This window comes from Euleptes europaea, chromosome 4 (genome assembly GCF_029931775.1).
Source record: "Euleptes europaea isolate rEulEur1 chromosome 4, rEulEur1.hap1, whole genome shotgun sequence".
In the NCBI taxonomy this organism is placed as follows: domain Eukaryota; kingdom Metazoa; phylum Chordata; class Lepidosauria; order Squamata; family Sphaerodactylidae; genus Euleptes; species Euleptes europaea.
Genome location: NC_079315.1, coordinates 39,367,615 through 39,389,997, shown reverse-complemented (window position 1 = coordinate 39,389,997; position 22,383 = coordinate 39,367,615). Strand labels below are relative to the sequence as shown.

At 45.6% G+C, this 22,383-nt stretch overlaps 1 protein-coding gene across 1 annotated transcript in view; it reads left to right on the top strand.

Moving 5' to 3' along the window:
• The window catches only part of CCDC171 (coiled-coil domain containing 171), a 160,352-nt gene that overhangs the window by 41,780 nt on the left and 96,189 nt on the right, over positions 1–22,383 (top strand). Inside the window, exon 8 of the mRNA XM_056847984.1 lies at positions 16,081–16,183. Coding sequence (XP_056703962.1) covers positions 16,081–16,183 — 103 coding nt within the window. The remainder of the gene's footprint in view (positions 1–16,080; positions 16,184–22,383) is intronic.

Genomic DNA, 22,383 nt, shown 5'->3' with positions numbered 1-22,383 from the left:
CCTGATCCAGACGGACGTCTAGGCCAAAGCGCACATCAACAAACAGGGTGGTTCCAGGTCCTTGACTCTCCAAAAGGAGGCAGAGCAGATACTCCTCTGGGTAGAGAGGCACCTACGCTCAATCAGGGCAGAACACATATGGGGGCCCCTGAACACCCAGGCCAACTGGCTCAGCCGCCAGAGAGTTGATGAAGGGGAATGGGCCCTGAGCCGAGAAGCATTCACGCTGATGACAGACTACTTCGGGACACTGGTAGTGGAGCTCTTCGCCTCTCTGGCCAACCATCAAACACCATGCTTCTTCACAAGGTCACCGTGGCCAAGGGGCCTGCTGTATGCCTTTCAACCTCTTCCAGTGATCCCCAAGGCCCTCAGGAAGATCCGCCAAGAGAAGGCCATGGTCATTTTCATGGCACTGGACTGGCCTCACAGACCATGGTACCTGACCCTCAGGGAGCTGTCGATCCAGGAGAATCCCCCAGCAGGGGCCGCTCTTTCATCCAGACTCAGGCTGGTGGAGCTTGACCGCCTGGCTCTTGAGAGGCACAGGCTCCTAGACCTAGGGTATGATCCATCCGTCATCACAACTATCCTGTGAAGCTCGCAGGCCATCCACCCATTGCATCTACAATGCCACATGGAAGCTTTCGTGCGCTGGTGTAGGCTGAAGCAGCTGGACCCTCTACACCCCATAGTTGCTGGAGTCCTGCTGTTCCTACAAGATGGGTTACACCAAAATCTCCAACCCGCGATGCTATGCACACATTGTGACCATCGCCTCGATCCACCCAATTCTGGGGGGCCATCAACTCACGAGACATCCCCATGTTGTCTCCTTCCTTAGGGGAGCCACACGGACCCCCCCAGTGGCGCACATATTTCCCACATGGCGCCTCCACGTCGTGTTGTCAGCCCTGACTAGGCCTCCCTATGAACCACTCTGGGAGGCACCACTGAATGTCATGGGCCCTGCCTTGGGAGCTGAGGACTCGGAGGACTCTGAAGCTGAAGTGGAGGAACAGGTTGCCTCTGGGCCCTTAGTACCTCCATTGCAGTCAGTAGCACAGGAGCCTGAAACAACTCAGCAGGAATCACAGGCAGAGAGATGGAACAAGGGCAGACAGAAGCTACTCTTCCCCCAACCCCTGCAGTGGAAGCTGAGAATGGCAGCCCTCCAAGCTCACCTGAACCTGATAGGCGTATCAGGACTTGGCAGCGTGTGGTTCTGCAAGGTAGAAGGAGAAGTGCTCGCTTGGAGAGGCTAAGCAGAAAGAGAACTGGTGCTGAGTCGTTTCAGGATGAAGCCTAGTCTGGAAGTGCACTGACTGATAAAGGCAGTGCAGGCGTGCTTTCACTTTGCGGAAGCAACCGTGCAGTTTCTCTGTGTTCCTGCTACCGCTCATGATTGATCTTTCCGGCCGTTGACTCCTGCCTGCTTTGACGACGCCTCTGACTTTTGACCTTGGTAGATAGCATAATCTTTGTCGCCTGCTCCGAAAGGGGCTAGACACCTCCCGCACGTCTGAGGACTGCGGGCACCGCCCAGCCCTTGGCCTACTCCAGCACACTGCGCATGAAAACAATCTTCCTCACATCCATCACCTCAGCGCGCAGGATGTCAGAGCTTGCAGCACTGTCAGTAAGAGAAGGGCTCTGCGTGTTCCATCTGGACAAGGTGGTCCTATGACCAGATCCCACCTTCGTCCCCAAGGTTAACTCCGCATTCCACAGACAGCAGGAAATCCATCTCCCATCTTTCTGCCCCAAGCCTCAACATTCTAGGGAGGTTGGGTGATGCACCCTTCACATATACCTCGATCGCACACAGCATGTGAGGAGGACAGACTCATTGTTCATTTCCATCTCTGGTCCCAACAAGAGCAAGAGACTGTCCAGCTCAGCCATTAGCCGCATGTTATGCACCTGCATTGAGGAGGTGTACAGGGCCTGCAACGTCCCAGTGCCGAAGGGCATCACTGCACACTCAGTAAGGAGCATGGTGACGTCATCAGCATTCGACAAGCAGGCATTGGTGGAGGAGATCTGCAAGGTGGCCACATGGTCCTTGGTGTCTACATTCGTCAGACACTACCTTCTGAACATCTACTCCTCCGCAGATGCAACCTTCGGCCACAGAGTGCTCCAGCATGTCACAGATGACAGTCAGTCCCACCCTTTGGACATTGGAGCTCTTGGACATCCCATCTCTCCAGAAGCCCTCCCCCTCAGAGTGAGAACAGACCCCTGATTACTTACCGTGAGGGTTCCTTCTACTCTGAGGTAAGGAGGGTGTCTGGGCTCCACCTGGGATGAAGACTGGAGCACGGATGTTTCCATGGTTTGAGCCAGTCACGTTGCAAGGCTGGTCCTTGGCAGCATTCCAATAACTGTCTTCAGGCATAGTTACACTTAACTGAGGTTCACAGGTGGTGTTACTGTCTTTATCTATTACCATTTGGAGTTTGAATGTTTGATGTTATAATTGTTATATTACGTTACATAAAGATGGCATTGGTTCAGTCCTACTCTTCGCATGAGACTTATTTATGGGACCCATGGGGACTCACATTTCCACAGGGTTCTAACTATTACCTTACAGCCATCATCTTGCCGGGGGCCTAGCTTGGAAAGTCTTAGAACTGAAGAGAGCGGGCGATTCCGGTCAGGACAGGAAGTTGAAAAACTGATCCTGCCTACCCTGACTACAGGAAGGGGAAAAACCATCTCTCCAGATGCCCTCCTTACCTCAGAGTAGAAGGAACCCTCACGGTAAGTAATCAGGGGTCCATTTTGGATGTACCATTTGCAGTTTATCTGGATGGTTCCCAGATTGTTGTTTGAACTAGTAGGGATCAGCGCTGGATATTGGCATAATCTCCATCTTTCCCCTAGGCATTACATGTACTGATTCATGCTCACTGTCACTTGAAAAATCTTCCATTTGGAAGCGTGCTAAGCCTTTTCCTGATTAGCTTCTTTCCAAAACAGTCCCCCAGTATGTGAATGCATCCTGGATTCTTTCTTTTTGGGTGCATAATGTGGCTATTAAAAATTGGTTTGGTTTTGTCGGTTCTAAAAGACAGATTCACTCCAGAAACCTTTTTGAGATAGGCCTGTTATCGCACTACTAGCCATTGCATTGTCAGCAAAGGTTTTATACTATCTCTCCAGCTTGTTATATATTTCTTCTTGAAGAACAGAGGCCAGAACACAACACTATCACATAATTATCTAACCAGTATCTAACCAATGAGACAGCATAGATGTTTCAGCAGATGGTTTTTTACCCCCTAGTTTGGCTGAGGTTAGTGTAATGAATGTACCCATTCCAAAGAGAAGTCATGGAAGGGGAACACACATTGATAATTGTCCTTACTCAGCTAACATTTACTCACTGCAAAGAATATATGCCTCAAATTGCTTGATATGGAACAAAAGATCAGGTGTTCCAACCCTTAATTGTGTGTATGTTGTCTTCCTTTTTAATTAGCAACAGGGTGAATACTTTTAAGGATATAAGAATTCTATGACCCTTTACTACGTGGACACCCTGCTGGAACCATTTAGCCCCAATGCTTCAAGAAAATTCCTCAGCAATTTCATTTCAGGAGGGTGACTAATAAAACAATATTTTAGATGAAACCAACTGATAGAATGTTAGAGTTTGATTAGCATGAAAATACTTTGAAAAATACTTCTCAGTCCCCCCTCCAGAATGTAGTGCATATTATACAACTAAAGTTTGCAAATGCACTTTATTCCTTTTGACTTGGACGTTCTTTAAGTGATGAGCCCTCAAAATGCAAGCTATACTTGGTAGAATTTTTTTTTGCTCTTTGCTGTGATCATGATGTTCTCTGGTTGACTAATTTGTATGTATGTGTAGAAAGTGGAAGCTGTAAAAATAATTCTTTGTTCCAATACGAAAAATTAAAAAACCCCAGTGGAACTTCAGTACACTATTATTTTAAAACTCATTTGTTCATGCTGAAGTCATTATTTTATAGTTTTCAAGAAGTGACATAGGGAGGAAAGAGCAGAAATAATGTGATTTTGACACTGGTAACTTGTCTATTTTTGAAAGATTTTTTTTCTTGATTTTTTTATTTGCCTGCCATGTGCAAGTAATAATTTCTTACTTCATTCTAAAGTGATACATTTCCATTGCACATGAAACTGATTAAAGCTACCAGCTTTAATCAACACACAGGCAAGGAAACTGTGATTACAGACTGCAGATTGGGAGCTCTCTTGGGGCCCCTCAAGCACTTGTTAGCTTCTGTAAGAAAAACACCCTTACAGCATGCACCAGGCCTTCTTCCTATTGCCTGTACAGCTAGAAGAAAAAGTGTTAGATAGTGTTGGTCGCTGGGGATTGGTTGGAGTCTGGTGCATTGGGAAAGGGTTACCCTGTGTGAGAGATTTTTGTGTGTTGAGGATTGTAGTATGTGGAAGTGCTTTTAGATTTGGACTTCAGGGTATATACGGGTTCTGTTTTTGAGGAAGTCCAGCTCAGGGAAGAACACTGTGTGACATCTGTGAGGAAGCTAGGGCTGGACTTGGAGATCATGGTATCATATAGGGCAGGGGTGGGGAACGTCAGGCCCGGGGGCCGTTTAAGGCCCGTGAAATCATTTGGTCTGGCCCTTCATGGGTCCTGGCAGATCTCTAGCTCAGAAGGATCAAAGACTGGCGATCCGCCCCCTCCCGTGGACAGGAATAGCCTCTATTCAAGGCAGATGTGAGTTTGTTTTGTCGAGAAAAGGAACCTTTTTTTCCCCTTGCAGAAGAGTCGTTAGCTATGGGGCTGCTAGGACCGCCCAAGAAACGTGTTAACCCTTTCCCACCCGGGCCATGGAGAAACGTATTGGTCGGCTAATTTTAAAGTTGATAATTTTGTATGGCCCGTGAATGATGTTATAAATATCCAAATGGCTCTTGGTGGAAAAAAGGTTCCCCACCCCTGATATAGGGCATGTCATCACTGCGTCATGGGGCAGCCAAGTTCATGAAGAACAAGAAGTTCAGCTGCAAGCTGGATTCAGACCCAAGAAGCAGACCTCCATAGAAGCAGCAGAGGGAAAGTCCTAAGAAAAGATGGTGGGTAGCAGGCAAGATTGTAGCAAGGCAACAGGCAGGAGGGCAGGCAAGTGGATAACAAGAATGGTAGACTATGGAGGGCAGTAGGTTGACAGGGACACAGGCAAGATTACAGTCTGACTTTTGACCCGGCAAGGACCTCAGGACTGACCCAGAAGTGTTTATAGGCAGGCCCAATCAGAATGAACCCACAGGTTGCCTGTGGACTGGAACTATGATGGAGCCTGGGAGGGTCCTTCCTCCAGTACGTCATCTTGAATGGCTCACTGCCTGTGGCATAAGTATACAGATCAGTAAGGTTCCAGTTTAAGTCCTGGTTGGAACAGATTACAGATTGTTTGTACAAAACTGTAGAATGAAATGTACTGAAGCCCATCTTCTGAGGGCTGATTCTTGTTAGTCTATGTGGCAGTCATCTCCGTTAGTGGAACGGAGAGGGGGAAATGCAGCCATGATCACATTTTCCAACAGCCAGAACCATGGACAAGGTTGCTTCATCTTCGGTTTCGTGCAGCCCCACATTTGGGACTGCTCCTGCACGCAGGTCTACCATTGGACAGACTTTTAGCTTCTAGCCACCAGGAGGTGCTCTCCTCCAGAGCCGGAGACGTCTTTCCTGGCCAAACGTCCCGTGCCCTGGGGAGGCACCTCCCCTTTCCCTCAGTTCCTTTTTTGCTGCTGCCATGATCAGACGTGTTTCAGGAGCTTCATTTGTTTTACGTGTGTGGGTAGTTCATCTCGCCAAACCTCATCTATTCTTTGGTTCTTATAGGTTATCCGGGCTGTGTAACCATGGTCTTGGTATTTTACACAGCCCGGATAACCTACAAGAACCAATGAACTCTGACCGTGAAAGCCTTCGACAATATTCTCATCTATTCTATTTGTTGGCCATGCCAAAGCCCCTCTTGAAGAAGTGTGCTGGCTGCAACACTAAGATCCCCCAGTCGGACGAGCACGATAGCTGCGTCCTATGTTTGGGGGAGGCCCACAACATCACGGCCTGCAAGGTATGCCAGAAGTTCACCAAGAAGGCCAGAGATGATAGAGAGGCCCGTCTAAAGGCTGATCTTTGGAAGAGGGCTCTGTCTGTTTCTATGCCCCAGAAACCAACCTCGGTGATCTTGTCTTCGGGTGCTGCTCTGACCCCGGTTTCCTCTGTGGCACCAGCGGCGTCATCAGCTCAGGGCCTGAGCTCTTCGGACCATGGCACCCCCAATCTGTACCCCTATGTAAGGGAACACCACAGGTCTCAACAGCCTCTAAGAGCCATAAGCCCCAAGAGGAGCTGAGGACTCACTTCGAGAGCGCGTCCTCCAAGAAGCTCAAGCAAAATCTAAAGCACCTCAACCCTCCCATTCCGACATCGGTTCCACCGGTTGGTTCTATGAAGCCTCAGAGCCCGACCAGAACTCCCTCCGTGGGGTCGGCCTCCCCCCCCCCCTTCTCTGAGGAAGAGCTGGAGTCTCACCTTGCCAATTTCAGCCCGGGTCCGTTCGAGACGCAGGAACTCCCTCCTTGGCATCAATCATCACCTGATGACAAGGTGACAGACCCAGGTTCCATTTCTCCTACAGAGGACTCCAAGCTGCACATGGAGCAAATGCTTTGTATCTCCCAGGCTTTAGAGCTGGAAGTGGCCACTTCGCATGATAAGCCCCAGTACAAAATACTGACTTGGCTTTTCCCGGACTCACCAGCATTTGTGTCGTTTCCCTTGTTGGAGGGTTTGGCTGACTTGGCTCTTCCAATCTGAAAGAAACCAGCCTCTACACCTGCTTCATCCAAGAAATTTGTGAGCCTATATCGTAACAAGCATGAGACTGCTGATTTTTTGGCTCTGCACCCTCCTCCTCCTTCTATTGTGACCTCAGAGATTCAGGCCAAGCAGAGGTTCGGCCACCACCCCACTCCATCTGACAGAGAGAGTCGTAGAATCGATACCTTGGGCAGAAAGATTTACTCCTCTGCTTCTTTAAATTATAGGATCACTAACTATCAAATCATTATAGCTGGCTACCAGCTTCACTTGTGGGAGAAAATTGCCCCATTGCTGGGCCCATTTACGGAGTAGTCCGCAAGACAGATTCAGATGGAGGCCCTGAAAGTTTCTAAACAAGAGATTGTGGCTGGAAAGCATGCAGCTGAGACCTCTGCTAGAGGGACTGCTATGGCTGTTACCCTCAGGCATCATTCCTGGTTTCACAACATGGGGCTCTCCATCAACATTAGATCCCAAGTTGAGGACCTTCCCTTCGAGGGTTATACACTCTTCTCCACCAATACCACTGAGTTCCTTACGAACATCAAAAAGGACAAGCAAACGGCCAAGTCCTTGGGAGTGTTCCCGCAACAGCAGCAACAGCCTCAGCCTAGAGAGTGTTTTGGGCAGTGCCAGCATGGCTTTGCCACACCTTTCTATCGACAGCACCACCAATACCGGCTGCAGTATCCTCCCAGACACTCGGGATACCAGCCCTCGTTCCAACAACCCTTTAAGAAAACCAAATCCCCCAATAGGCCCAGGTCTCAACAACCCTCTCCAATACCTCCAAGGAAAGTCAGGGGCAGTTTTCATGTTTCTGACAATCCTCTCTATCTGAGGAATCTGTTCAATTTGGGGACCGTTTGGCTAAGTTTGCCCCTGCTTGGGCATCTATCTGTTCAGATGCATGGGTTCTCAGCGTCATTAGTTTTGGTTATGCTTTAAAGTTTAAACGTTTACACATGTGCCCTCCGAGCAAAGGGCCAAAGACAACCCTTTCTCTGAACTCTCCATTCAGTTGGAGGAGCTTCTACAAAAGGGGGCAGTGGAGAGGGTACCTCAGGCAGACCAACACCGGGGTTTTTTTCTCCAGAGTATTTGTAGTGGACAAAAAGGATGGAGGCCATAGGCCCATCTTGGACTTAAGGCAGTTGAATAAATGTTTGGTCGTTAATTGGTTCAGAATGGTTTCTTTACCATTTGTAATGGAACTTCTTCCACCTGGTTCCTGGATGGCCGTCCTGGACTTAAAGGACACATAGTTTCATATTTCAATTAGCAGGGACCATAGAAAATTCCTGCGTTTCAAGCAGGGTACGTTTGTGTTCCAGTATACGATCCTCCCTTTTGGGTTGGCTACTTCCCCTCGAGTTTTTACTAAGTGCATGGCAGTGGTGGTATCCCACCTCCGTACCAAGGGATGTACTATTTTTCCAAACCTGGATGACTGGCTGTTAGTGTAAGCACTTGTCCCGTGGTAATCCCACAGACAGCATCCAGAGACAAAGAGTCCAAAAGAGAGCTGATTTAATGGAAAACATACAGGTATGCAGAGCTTACAGGTACATTGGCACGAATGGCAAATGGGAGCACAGGGTAGGCCTATAAGGGAAAGCATTAGTCACAACAGGTCAAGGCGACCCCCTCTCTACTGAGGAGCCATTCCCACGGGAGATAGCACTGGAACAGGAATTCAGCAGTTAGCAAGTTCGGCCTTGAGAGGCACCTGGTGGAATCGAAACTAAAACAGTCAGAGTCTGACAGGCTGCTTTGAGCTGTGGAAAGCAGGCCTGACAGTTAGCCTCTCAGTCACCAGAGTCTTTGTTGAGTCAGATTGATCTAGTAGTCACCACATGCCTTAAACTGGGACTAGTTATCAATTGGAAAAAATCTAAGCTTATACCCTCCCAGCGAATTCAGTTTGTAGGAGCCATACTGGACTCTGTCAGGACCAAAGCGTTCCTTCCCCCTAACAGGTGCAAACCCCTCCGGGCTGCTGTTAAGACCTTACAATGTAAACGTTTTCAAAGAGCTAAATTTGTCCAAAGAGTTTTGGATCTTATGGCTTCCACCACAGCGGTGGTCCCGTTTGCCCATTTGCATATGAGACCCTTACAGTTCTGGTTCTTAGGCAGATTCAATCCAGATTTGCTCCCAGCCCACCTTCACTTCTCGGTTCCCAGGAGGGTGGTTGGGTCTCTGGACTGGTGGTTGCGTGAGGACTTTCTAGGCAGGGGAGTGCCTTTTGGATGCTGGTCCCCCCAGCACACACTATTGATGCATCATTATTGGGTTTGGGGGCTCATTGTGGGACCCATACCATTCAGGGCCAATGACAAGAAGAAGCCTCGCACCTTCATATTAATGTACTTGAGCTACGTACAATCAGGTTTGCCCTTATCTTGTTTGCAGATATTTTGAGGGGATCTCGGGTCTTAGTCCAGACGGACAATACTACAGCCATGTTCTACCTCACAAGCAGGTTCAAGGGCTCTTTGCTAGGAAGCCATGGTTCTATGGCGGGTAGCTATGAAGCAAGAAATGTCCCTCACGGCCATTCACCTTGCCAGGATAAGGAACATCTTGGCGGATCGCCTAAGTTGGTCCCTCCAGACCAACCACGAATGGTCTCTCAACACAAAAGTTCTCGCACCCATTTTCTGAGTATGGGGGTTTCCCCAGGTGGACCTGTTCACCACGTTCCAAAACAAAAAGGCAGAACAGTTCTGTTCGCTAGCGGGAGGGAATCCCCATTCCCTAGGTGACGCCTTTCAACTATTATGGAAGGGGTGCCTGTTTTACATTTCCCCCCCTTGCTCCTGCTCCAGAGAGTAGTGGGCAAGATAGTTGCCAACAATATGGATTGTATAGTCATTTCCCCTTTTTGGCCCAGGCAGATCTGGTTCATGGAGTTGCTTCACAGATCGCAGGGTGTGTTTCTCCGTTTGCAACAGAGGACAGATTTACTGGCTTGGGAGGGTGTCCTCCATCAGGACATAGAGTGCCTGCACCTGACAGCATGGCGCCTCAGACCGCAAATTTAGGTCTGTCAGATCAGGTCAAGGAGGTCATCCTAAGGGCTAGGAAGCCCTCGACTAGATATTCCTACAGAAACAAGTAGGATAGGTTTCTGAAATGGCTGGAACCCAGGAGGTTGTCCCCCTTCTCCTGCTCTCTCTTGGTGGTCTTGGACTACCTCCATCATTTGGCCCAAGAGGGCCTAGCAGTGACATCGGTCAAGATCCATTTGATCACTATTTCAGCATTTCATGACCCCTTAGAGGGTTCGACCTTGTTTTCTAATCCTGTAGTTACGGTAAGTGTTTTCTGAAGGGGCTAAATAATGTGTACCCCCCGAAACCCAAGTTAGTCCCACAGTGGTCCCTGCCACTGGTTTTGTCCCAACTATTGGGTAACCTTTTTGAACCGTTGTCTAGTTGTGGTATGCAGTCACTTTCCCAAAAAGCCGCATTCTTAGTGGCTGTCACTTCCACTAGGAGAGTGAACGAGTTGGCAGCCCTCAGGATTGATTCCCCATATCTGAGGTTTTTCAAAGAGAAGGTGCTTTTGCAGCCTTGTTTAAGGTTTCTACCTAAGGTAGTGTCTAGTTTTCACTTAGGACAAGATGTCACACTGTGTTCTTCCCAGAGCCTACTTCAGAAGCAGAGAGGGCACTACACTCACTAGATGTTAAGAGGGCTCTACTTTATTACGTTGACAGGACAAAACACTTTAGAAGGGATAAGAGGTTGTTTATTTGTTACAGGAGCCCCAAGAAGGGTAAAGCCGCATCTCCTCAGACAATCGCTAGATGGGTGGTGTCGGCAATTAGGTCTGCTTATAAGTCAGCAGGTAGACCTTGTTCTTTGGAGGTGAAGACCCACTCGGTGGTTGCCAGAGGAGCCTCAGCTGCATTCCACAGGAGGGTCCCATTGTCAGAGATATGTCGAGCAGCGACATGGTCTAGCAGAGAGACCTTCATCCGTCATTATGCATTGGACCTGCAATCATGAAGGAAGTCAGAGATTGGCCGTGCAGTTCTGCAGTCATTGTTCCAGTACAGTCGCCACCCACCTCCTACAAGGTAACTACTCGCTATAATCCCAAATGTGGGGCTGCACGAAACCAAAGATGAAGAATCAGTTGCACTTACCTGTAACTGTTGTTCATCGAAGTCTTTGTGCAGACACACATTCCCTCCCTCCTACCCCGCTTGTCTCCTCGCCTGGAATCAGGTTGGGATGACGGCGGTCAGGAACTGAGGGAAAGGGGAGGCGCCTCCCCAGAGCATGGGACTTTTGGGCGGGAAAGACGTCTCCGGCTCTGGAGGAGAGCGCCTCCTGGTGGCTGGAAGCTAAAAGTCTATCCGGTGGTAGGCCTGCGGGCAGGTGCAGTCCCAAATGTGTGTCTGCACAAAGACCTCGATGAACAACAGTTACAGGTAAGTGCAACTGATTCTTTCTCTCCCAAGGGTTGGGCCTGATTCACACTGACCCTTTTCTAGACAAATGTAGTGGTGTGAAAAGGTGGTATCGCTAATCAGTAGTGTACAGACTTTGGGGAAGCTATGAAATGAAGCTTCTAGAGGACCACACAGAACTATTAACCAACTGTTAACTGCGGCAGAAATTCCAGCTGTCTCTCTGTGGTGCTACCATGTGGTTTAGGAATAACATAGTTCTTACTGCCAATCACTATTCCAACTGGAGAGGCAGTGACTTTTTATTTTCAGTGTAGTGTTTCCCTAAATAGATTGCACTGTGTCTCTGACTGCATTGGAAGGAGATACAAATAGGTGCCTCTCAGTAAATAAATAAATAAATAAAAAAGCAAACACCCCATCTCTGTAATTACATATTCTTGTGTCTGAGAGCATTAAATACTTTTTATTGCTTGGTTGGCACTCCAGGAATTTCTTATATTGCTCAGTGAATTTAAACTGCTTCATACAGTTCTGGCAATGAGCCGCTAACAAGTCAATCTTCCAGAAGCTGTTGCAGGTAGCAAATTTTAGTTGTGGTAACCTACAAAAAATCTGTTTTTGCAAGATTCCTTACTGCCTCTTTTCTGTACTTAATGACATCCATTTGGAGGTGCAACTGGTTTTCCAACTATTCTGTCAGCAGATGAGGCAGGAGTTGGTAACATACACAAAATGTAGGGGCAGCCTGTGCATTTAGTAGATGGGAATGTGCTCTAGGCTTCAGGCCTACAGAGGGCGCCAAATGGCCAAATTCTATAGTTGAAAGATGCTGATGCAGCCTCCTTGTCAAAGCACTTGACCCTTGCAGCTGTGTTAATGATAATCATTTTTCTATAGCATCAGCTGTGTGCATAGTGTTTTAAAGAACAAAAAAATATGTCCTTGTCTTTCAAGTCTTATGTAAAAAGCACAACAACAAAGGAAAGGATGTGAAGGAATGGGGGAAGAATATGCATTCATTATTTCAGGTTACACATACTTTGGCAAAAAGGAGATGGCAGGCTGGGAGGAAGAATATGAAGGAGATGGGGAAAGTTGGAGCTCTGCTGACAGCTGCAGTTGTGAGAGGCATAAATATGGGAGCTGGGAATCTGGCATACTTAAATTATCCATCTAGAAGGATGAGGTGGGTCTCTTTCTGTAGGTGTTAATCTAGGTATTTGAGCTTTTGTTGCCTGTGTGTGTAAAGTGCCTTCAAGTCGCAGCCGACTTATGGAAACCCCTTTTTTGGGGTTTTCATGGCAAGAGACTAACAGAGGTGGTTTGCCAGTGCCTTCCTCTGCACAGCAACGCGTGGACACTTTGAATTCAGATATAAGGTGATGGGCACAATCACAAAATGGCTGTTACTGACCACAGTTTGTCTAATAGTAGCTCTTCAACATTTCAGGCAGAAGCTCAATTTAATGGGGGATGCCTTTTAAAATTAATATACTGTTTAAAAATCTTGTGTGCACACACAATAAATATACACGTTGCGGTGACTAAGAAATCCTCATCTAGCAGTATCTGTCTTCATTTTGCGGGCATCTAACACACTTAGGCAAAAGAGGGAAAATGCTTATTTTCCTGGTTGTTCCCTCTAAACGAACCCTTCTCTCATGATCACAGCCATTTTGAACCTGCACTATTACTTGGAACAATTACTGTTGGTGCTGAAGGGCTGGTGAGAGAGAGCTCCTTGCATATGTGGACAGTGAGAGAGAGAGATTCTGGCCTTCTCCTCCAGGCAGCAGGCAGGCAGGAATCCAATGCAATCCAAAGCAATCCAATGCAATCCATGCAGCAGGTAACTAATCCAGCAGGTCTGGATAAGGCACCCAAGACCCAGGAACGCAGAGGAAGAATCAGAAAGCCACCAAACTCTCTCAAACATCTCAGGAATGGCCTGGTCTTTATTTGACCAAGTACAGAAAAAATTAAAAATAATTTCAGGCTTTTTCAGCTTCTGTGATTGGCCAAAGAACCCAGGTCTTCCTGACCTGGCCAATGAGAATTCATGGCCCTCCCCCCATATTAGATTGTCCTCCCTAGCAAAAAATCAAGGTAGGTTGCAGGCTTGCAGCAGGAAGCAAGGAGATAGCTCTCCTTGCAACAAGAGCCAGAGGAAAAGCCAATTCCCAAAAAGCCGATTCTCTAATAGGCTTTACCAGGAATCGTCTTATTCGGCTTGGCTTATTCCCCCTGCCTTTTGCTACCGGTAAACCTGAGCCAAAAATAAGCCGGAATGGCAATTTTCAGCTTATTTTCAGCTCGGGTTTATCGATATGCCCTAGCTTTAAATGTATTGACACTACAGGAAGGCTGATTATCTATCACATTTCCATCTTTCTGCACTTCACATTACAAGTGTGATTTTTATCTGAGTTAGGTTAGGCCATTTTAGGAGTAAAACAAATGGAACTGTGACAGAGAAGCAAGCAATGACTGTTCTCCCTGGGAAAGATAAAAGCCAGCAATAATTTGGAATAGATCCATTCTCTACTGGACATGTTGGTCCCTCTTACAGCAGAAGTAAGAGAAAGTGTGGTAGTCCTTATATTAGCAAAGCTGGGGATAAAAGTAGAAACTAATATTGCTTAGTGATTCCAGGGCATTGTCACTCTTCCTCTCCCAAGCAGTCTACTCATCAGGTAGTCATAGGTTATCATCCTACAATTCTAGAATCTCATCCCTAGAATGGCTGAATTTGGTAGGAAAGTAGCCAGAATATAAAAGCAATGCTCCGAAGTCTGGCTTGAAGTAGGAAAATAAATTGGCCAAATTAGATACAGAGATTGCAACTGAAGCAAGCATATGTAAATGGAAGGAAATAGCACTGTCAAAACAAAACAAACAAACAAAAAGAACATGTGGCAATTTTTTTAAAAATTACTGGGAGAGGAAAATATTCTGGACTGCAGAGCAGCTTGTGTAGGTCTGTAGTGTGGCAAGATGTTTGAGAATCTGGTACTCTAAATGCTTATACTATATGAAAATATTTATCTTAGTGATGTGGTTTTGCTATGTGTGCTTCCCCCCTGGCATTGTACAAGCAATGTAAAGTAATATGGATGCAATGATGTAGATTAACATTCTAGTCTGTTTCTATCCAGTAAGAATAACAAGCATCTTAATAATGTTTGGAATATTGATGTTTTAGAAACGAAAACACTGACTGAGAATTCCGTTGGCACTGGAAATTCTTTGTGAAGTATAGTACTAACCATCACACAGGGAAACCCATGTAAATGCTACCAGGGATCAAACACTGAAATGTATATGAATAATATATTAGTAGATATACAGAACATATAATTAAAATTGAAATAGTAGAGCAAATTTATAAAATATTTAAACAGAATGGTGGAGAACACAGCAGTTGGCTCATAATAGAGCTCAATTTTATAGGGAAAAGATGTTTCTTACTCAGTAAAAACAGTGTCCTTAAATCTTGGAGGCAGACTTCTTAGCCTTAGAAAGTGGTGGGTAATCAAAAGTTAAGATGGCCCTCAGACCCTCTACCTAAAAAAGAGAAATAGGAACAATTAACACTACTCATCTTCCTGACCGACTAAAACTTTCCTCTCACATAGAAATTTGGAGAGAGTGGTATAAATTGAGTGTACTCTTCTTAATGTTTTCTTAGGTTAGAACAGTAGTTGACAACTGGTTCTAATTCTTTGGGACTGGGAATAAGTGTACATTTGAGTATGGATTGCACTGGACCCATGCATGTTCTGAGAAACAAAGTAGGCTCTGCAGTAGAGGAGGGCTTTCATTACATGGACAAAGTGCCCCAAGGGAGGGGACTATGTAGGAGCAGAGGAAAATGAGTACTCAGCCCTTCATCCACTTCCTCCGTCTTGCTTTTTACTGTTGTGGTTTTCCAGTCCTATGTGCACAAGATAGAACTGCCAAGCCCCAGTGGAGGTGGGAGAGCCCTTGCCCCCAGGTCCTGTTGCCTGCCGCTGGTGGAAGCAGTAACAGGAGAAAAGTTAAGAAGAAAAATAAGGCCTTGTCTACTTACAGGAAGTTCTTACCATAGAGTTCCTGGTGGATCCTAGAGCTACCTGGAAGTAACAAAGGGTAGCTTTAGGAATTTCTGGAAACTATGGTAAGAGCTTCATGTAAGTCCCTAGGATGCTGTCCCCCACAACCCTCCCACTGGTTGCCAGGTACTACCTGACAATGCGATGACAAAAATCAGTTCCCCTGGAGAAAAATGGGTGCTTTGGAGGATGGACTCTATAGCATATTTCCCTGCTGAGGTCCCTCCCTTTCCCAAACACTGCCCTCCCCAAGCTCCATTTCCAAATCTTCAGGAAACATGGATCTGGAACACTGGTGGAAGCAAAAACATAATTCCCTGCCTCGTTCTTTTTTATTGTAAAGTGTTTTTTCCTGTGGGCAGTCTGTAACATAGAAGGACTTTGCCACAAGAGGCTGCATATACTTTGTTCCAAAATGAGGTTTTGGGTGCTGCCATGACAGGTGAGTAAACAACAGGTGGGTAAACATTATGGTAAACATGCAGTAGATGCAGACTGCTGTATAGAATAGAATCTGTGTCTTCTTGAAGTTGACTGTAAATGCTGTGGTTAATGAAGCAGCCTTGGGGGGAGGGGTGCCGGTTGGTTACTTTTTATTTTTACCCATGATGCCATACAACAGAATGAATTGTACAGTGCCCTCTTAATTTTGTGCTTTAATATGTCTACTTTTTGCCTTCTTCCCCAACCCTGTCAAATAGTCCAAGAAACACCAGGCCTTCCTAACAGAGACGTGCGAAAACAACACGAAAGCACTGGAGTTACTCTTGGACAGCTTTACTGTGTCAAGCCAGCGGACAGCAGGTTAGTTGAAGGTATAAAATGACAGATGCATCTGTCAGTGTTCCAAAGTCACTACATTGTGGGAATTCTACAGATGCCCCCTTGTATTCTCTCTTCTCAACATGCTTTGATTTGATGACATGATAAGAGCAGTTCTCACAGCAGTCGAATGGCCTTGCTAGCTGGGAGAGGGTGACTGAAGGCAGATCTGCCCAGAACTTGATTTACAAGTGTTGGGTTCTGTGTCATCGGTCAGGAAAGGGCTCACTTACTGTGCTCAAAATCCAACAGAGAAAAGAAGTTCTTACAGTAACCCTACAAGGGGAACAGATGTTTTAATTTGAACTGAGCCAAATTCAGAGGCAACCTTCAGCTACTTAAAGGTCATCTATTTAAAAAAAAAGGTTATGTAGGACACAGAATGCAACACACTACTCTTTATTGTGTTGCTTTGAAGTCAACTGAGGGGTAATGATTACATTCATGCCAACACAAAGCCGACTGGTGTGTAAAATTGACCTCCCAGATACTGTTTTCTTTTCATTGTGCACATAATGATAATATGAAAAGGAAGGAATATTGTTTAAGAATGGGGGTGCTTTGATACTACACTTCCCTTTTTAATTATTTGGAGGCATTTTAAGCCCATAGTATTACATTTTCTTGCAAAACAGGTTTTTCCCCTCATAGCTCTCTACTGTGTAAAACAGAGGAGATTGGACTATAAGAAGAAAATGGTCAGAAGTGCTATCAGAGGTTCAAGACAAAAGTGTACAGAAGATCTTTAAAATTTGTAGTAATTTCCTATTTTTCAAATGCGTGCAACATCTTCAGTATTTAGAAAGGTTACCTCTGTTCTCTTAAGTGTTGCTTTAGGTTTTAACTATGGACAGCTGGTGTGATCTCACTCCATCTACGTGTTTTTGGCCCTGTGTAGCTTCTAACTGTGCAGAAGCAGCTTGGCTTTATTTTTTAATAAAAAATAAATATACTTTGTTATCACCCATTCTCAGGTTCCTTACCATTATTTCCCTTCTAGGAATCCTTTAGGTTTGGTCCCTTCTCCCTTTGTGGGAACTTTAACCTGAACTAAAGTGTGTCTTCTCTCCTTCAATTTGATACTCAGTAAGGCTATCCTATCAAGGAGAACAGATGTTTTTGGTTCAATGTAGGAAATGAACACATAAAGAACAACCTTATTCTGAGTCAGACCATTGTCTTATCAAAGTCAGTATTGTCTAGTCTGATTGGCAGTGGCTCTCCAGGATCTCAGGCAGAAATCTTTCATATTATTGACTACCTGACCCTCCTTTTAAAAAAACCTGGAGTTACCAGGGATTGAATTTGAGGCCTTTTGTATACCGGGAATATGCTCTGCCACTGAGCCACAGCCCAATCCCTGATCCATGATAACCTCTTCAAAGGAGCCAGATTCACAGATAGTCTTCAGTTATAAGATCATATGTTTTAAAAATATTATAACCTAGAGCATGTTAGGGTACAAGTGGAAGGCACATGAAGCAGCAGCCTTGCTAGCTAAGCTGTTCTGGAACTGGTCAGAGCTTTGGAACTGGTCAGCTATCCATGTTGCCTTGTCTTTCATTAGGAGGAAAGATGGGATAGCTATGTTATGCATAAATAAATAGAGTAGACATGGGAAATATGCAGAGAGATTCAGTATGTCATTCCAGCATTCATCCTGGCCACTGAAGGCTCACTTTTCTTTATATAGTAAACTTTGGGTCTTCCTCTCCATAACACAATTAAGATAAAATTGCAATTTTTTCAAATTAATGTTAACAGAATTAAGAAGTCTCAGAAATCACCATAAGTACATTTGTGTGTAACTGTTTTGGGTGCTGCCATTGAATGAGTTTTGCAAAGCATTTTCCTGTACACCAGGGTAAATGATTTATATAATCAGAGTCTAGGGCCAACAGGAACTCCTGTTGTAAGTGGTGAAAATTTGTAATGAAAAAAAAGTTACGGATTATGAATCAATGCTTTGCAGGAACAATGACCAGAACAATTACCAGACATATCAGGACAATTAGTTAATGACTCTTATTTTGGAGTAACACATGGAAGAGCCCATTTATGGTTCTGCCTTGGGTTCTGTGGTGCATAGGCACAGTCATAGAATTATGGAGTTGGAAGGGATAAACAGTCAAAACAGTTTGGAAGCTGTGATTTTTCCACTGCATATTTGATGCTTGTTTTCTGCCTTAAACACATTGAGGACCTGCATGCAGTTTCCTCTTACATTCTCGCTTTCCCTATAAATATATGTTAATGAAATTACCATGAATGTTTAGTGATCATAGAGCAGCATAGTAGAGCACTTGGGATTTGGAAACATAATTTATTTTGCATCTGAGGAGGTGTGGAGACTGAGGGACAAAATGTTTGTGGCCTGGGAAACTGCAGAACAATTTGCTGAAGCTGGCTAGAATCTCCTCCTCCTCATTGCCTTGCTAGGTAAGGTTTTGAACTGAGCATTCTGGAATGACTGTAAACAAAACTGAACTGAACTGAATTGGTTAGGATAGAGGTTTTGGCATAGGAGACTGGCTGGCTAGAGAAAAAAAGCTAGAACAATACAAATAAAACTTGGGCATAATTGAGAGGGAACAGATGTCTTTTTGTATCTTTGTTATCAGTTTTGGAATTGCTTGAATGTTTGTAGTCCTGAGGGAAGAGATGACAATGGGAAATGTGCCATATCTTAATGTCTTATGATTATTATTCTCTCTCAAGCCCCCACCAAGGGATTCAAGTCAAGTCAAGTTTATTAATACGGTCGACTGGCCAATCACGTGCCAGCACATCATATTTTCCAGACACAATAGTTTTGCACCTCAGAATCACAGACATATAAAGGTGTAAGGTCAATAAAAACAACCCCTGGTTAAAATTATCATATTAAAGTTGATAAAATTGTAAAATATTCTAACAATCATTCTCTAATAAAGTTCTCCGTATTTTAATAGCAACAGCTCAGAACTTGGCAGTTTGGAGCGTAAGCTGAGGGTTTTCTAATAGGAGCTTCTTTGCCAAATGCTCAACTGACTTATCAGGGAATTTACGAAGTAGGGGGGAAATAAGCTTTGATCTAACTTCGTTGTAGAATGGGCAACATATCAGTGCATGTTCGATGGTTTCAATGTCCCCTGTTCTACACGGACCTATCCTCTCTGATCTGGGAATCTTATATTTCCCTTCTAAAACAGCCTGGCATCTGGCAAGGGTAAAGGCCTTCCTATAATTAATAGACTCAAGATGATAAAAATAAGCTGCTGGTGAGACCAAGTATCTAGATTTATCAGGTACTAGAAAAAATGGTGATTTTCCAAGGTCTGTCTGGCGTTCAATGTCTTCCACCCTTTGCTTCAAGAAACTTGAAGCTTGGTCTACGCCCATGGCTAACAGGATAGGACGGTGGAGAAAGGTCCAGGCAGGCCATTTTATTAATATTGTTGATATTTTTCATTGTTCCAGCAACCCAGGCTAAGTTAAGGATGCCGTGCATCTGTTTTGAGACTAGCTAGACTTAGATTTGGTGAACTAGATAGACAGCCTCCCAGATTGACAGCCCTCACTCCATTTTAGAAACAAGAAATCATTTTAGAAACAAGAAATCTAATGAGCAACATGGCAAAACATTACAATTGTGGAGGCCAACCTTTTTGGCAACTGTGTCACAAGTCAGCTCAACAGTATGAAAATCAATGCACGACTCACAGAGAGCTACGTTCACAATTACCATCAATCAAATGAGCATATTTACTTCCACCTCTGGCATGAAAGCTCAGGGAGGCTTGTAGTTTACCCATTACTCTGATAGCAGCTGTTTGAAGTTGAGAATAAACCACCAACCAGAAGCCATACAAGGTAGTAGCCTTGCCCACTTTCCTGAAACATGTCTCACTAGAGAATAGTGCTCAGAAGAACCACAATGAGGATCTCAAAGAACCACATGTGGCTTCTGCACCATTGAGTATTACTGTTTTACAGTATATGCTGTTCCTGGTGTTTTTATTTATTTAAAATGTTTATAGCCTACCTTTCCTCCTGGAGGGTGGGAACACAACCCAGCAGCCCAAAGCAGCTTATAAAATAATGCAAACATATATTTCAATTATTTAAAAAACTAATCACATGAGTCATCTTGTTAATTGAACTGGGAGAGCTGGAGGAGCAGGCCCATGAAACTCCTGCCCCTATCCAATGAGACGACAAATGGCCTTTTCCTATGCCCATGGTGGCAACCATACCACAGGTTAACCATCCATGTAAACTAATACAAATGAGGGAGGTAGAGATAGCAGTTTTTAATAGTCTTCTTAAGAAAACTTAAATAAGACCAGATGGAATTGGTGTACATAGAACATGAGCATCATAGTGCTAGAATAAAACTCTTGGTTTGTTTAGCCAAACCTGGCCTTGTAGGAAGATACCCTGCACTTAAAATATCATGCAATCCAGAAGAATGTCCAAGGAAAGAATGGACATTGCTTATATATATTAGCTCAGGGGTGTCTCACTCATTTGTTAGGAGGGCTGGATAATACATTATTGTCACTTGGTCGGACCGGGTCATGTACACATAAATAAATACCATAAAATGTAATGCCAGATACTGAAGATACAAACTTTACAAAAGACACAAGCAAAGTCAATTAATGATATTGTTTTTTACTTAAAACACAAATAAGTTTACAATGATAACGTTCTTACAGTATTTTCTTTTATTTAATAGTCTTATTGTTATTTTGTAAAGTATGTTTGTATTTTAAGTAAAAAATAAAGTAAAAAAATAATATTAATTGACTTTGCAGGTGTCTTCTATGAAGTTGGTATCTCTAGTCCCTGCCATTAATTTTGCTAAAAATTTTAAACCAGGGGAGTGGCTATCTTGGCTGGCGAACCTGCAGCGGGCTCACCAGCCCAGATCTGGAAAGGGGGCTCGCCAGCCCAGATCTGGACTGGGGGGCTCGCCAGCCCATATTGTACAGGCAGGGGGTGGCTGCCTTGGCTTGCGAGCTCACAGCAGGCTCACCAGCCCAGATCTGGACTGGGGTGTGTGTGGCGTGGCTGCCTTGGCTGGCAAGGCCGCAGCAAACTCACCAGCCCAGATCTGAACTAAGGGAGGGCTGGCTGCCTTGACTGGTGAGCCTGCAGCCCTCTCCCAGTCCAGAAAGCCTGGGAGAAAGAGAGAGAGAAGAGAAAGAGAAATAAAAAGGGAGAAAGGAAGAGACAGAAAGAGTGAAACAGATAAGAGAGAGGGAGGGGAGGAAGGGAGAGAAAGAAGGAAGGAAGGGGAGGGAAAGAAGGAAGGAAAGGGAGAGAGGAATGGAGGGAAGGAAGGAAGGAAGAAAGAGAGGGAGGGAGAGAAAGAAAGAAAGAGAAAGAAAAGAGAAAGGGAGAAAGAAAGAGGGAGGGAGAGAAAGAAAGAAGAGGGAGGGAAAGAAAGAAAGAAAAGGGGAGAGAGACAGAAAAGGGAGAAAGAGGGGGAAAGAAAAGGAGTGTGACAGAAAAAGAGGAAGAAAAGAGAGAAAAGCCTTTCCCCACACTCACACCTGATCACACACGTGGCCCGGCGCGACTGAACTGAAGCCTTCCCACCTTCTCACACACTCACCTGGCTGTGCACGTGGCCCGGCGCGACTGGGCTTAAGCCTTCCCCCCCCACACACACACACGGTCACGCATGCGGTCCTGCGGGACTGGGCTGAAGCTTTCCCGCCTTCCCACACACACACCCAGCTGCGCACGCGGCCCTGCAGGACCAGGCTTAAGCCTTCCCATTCACACACCCGCCCGTGCACGCGGCCCTGCGGGACCGGGCTGAAGCCTTCCCACACACACACACCCGGTCACGCACATGGTCCTGCGGGACTGGGCTGAAGCCTTCCCACACATACCTGGCTGCGCATGTCACCCTGCGGGACCGGGCTGAAGCCTTCCCACACGCACATACACCAGGCCGCGCACGCAGCCCTGTGGGACCGGGCTTAAGCCTTCCCCCCCCACACACACACATACATAGTCGCGCATGTGGTCCGGTGCGACCGGGCTGAAGCCTTCCCCACTCCCGCCCCTGCCATACAGGGGCCTTGGGAAGCCCAGAAGAGGTGGGGGGAAGGGGGACTAGGTGCCTCGGCTCTACGGGCTGGATAAAAGCTGTCCAGGGGTCGGATCCGGCCCATGGGCCTCATGTT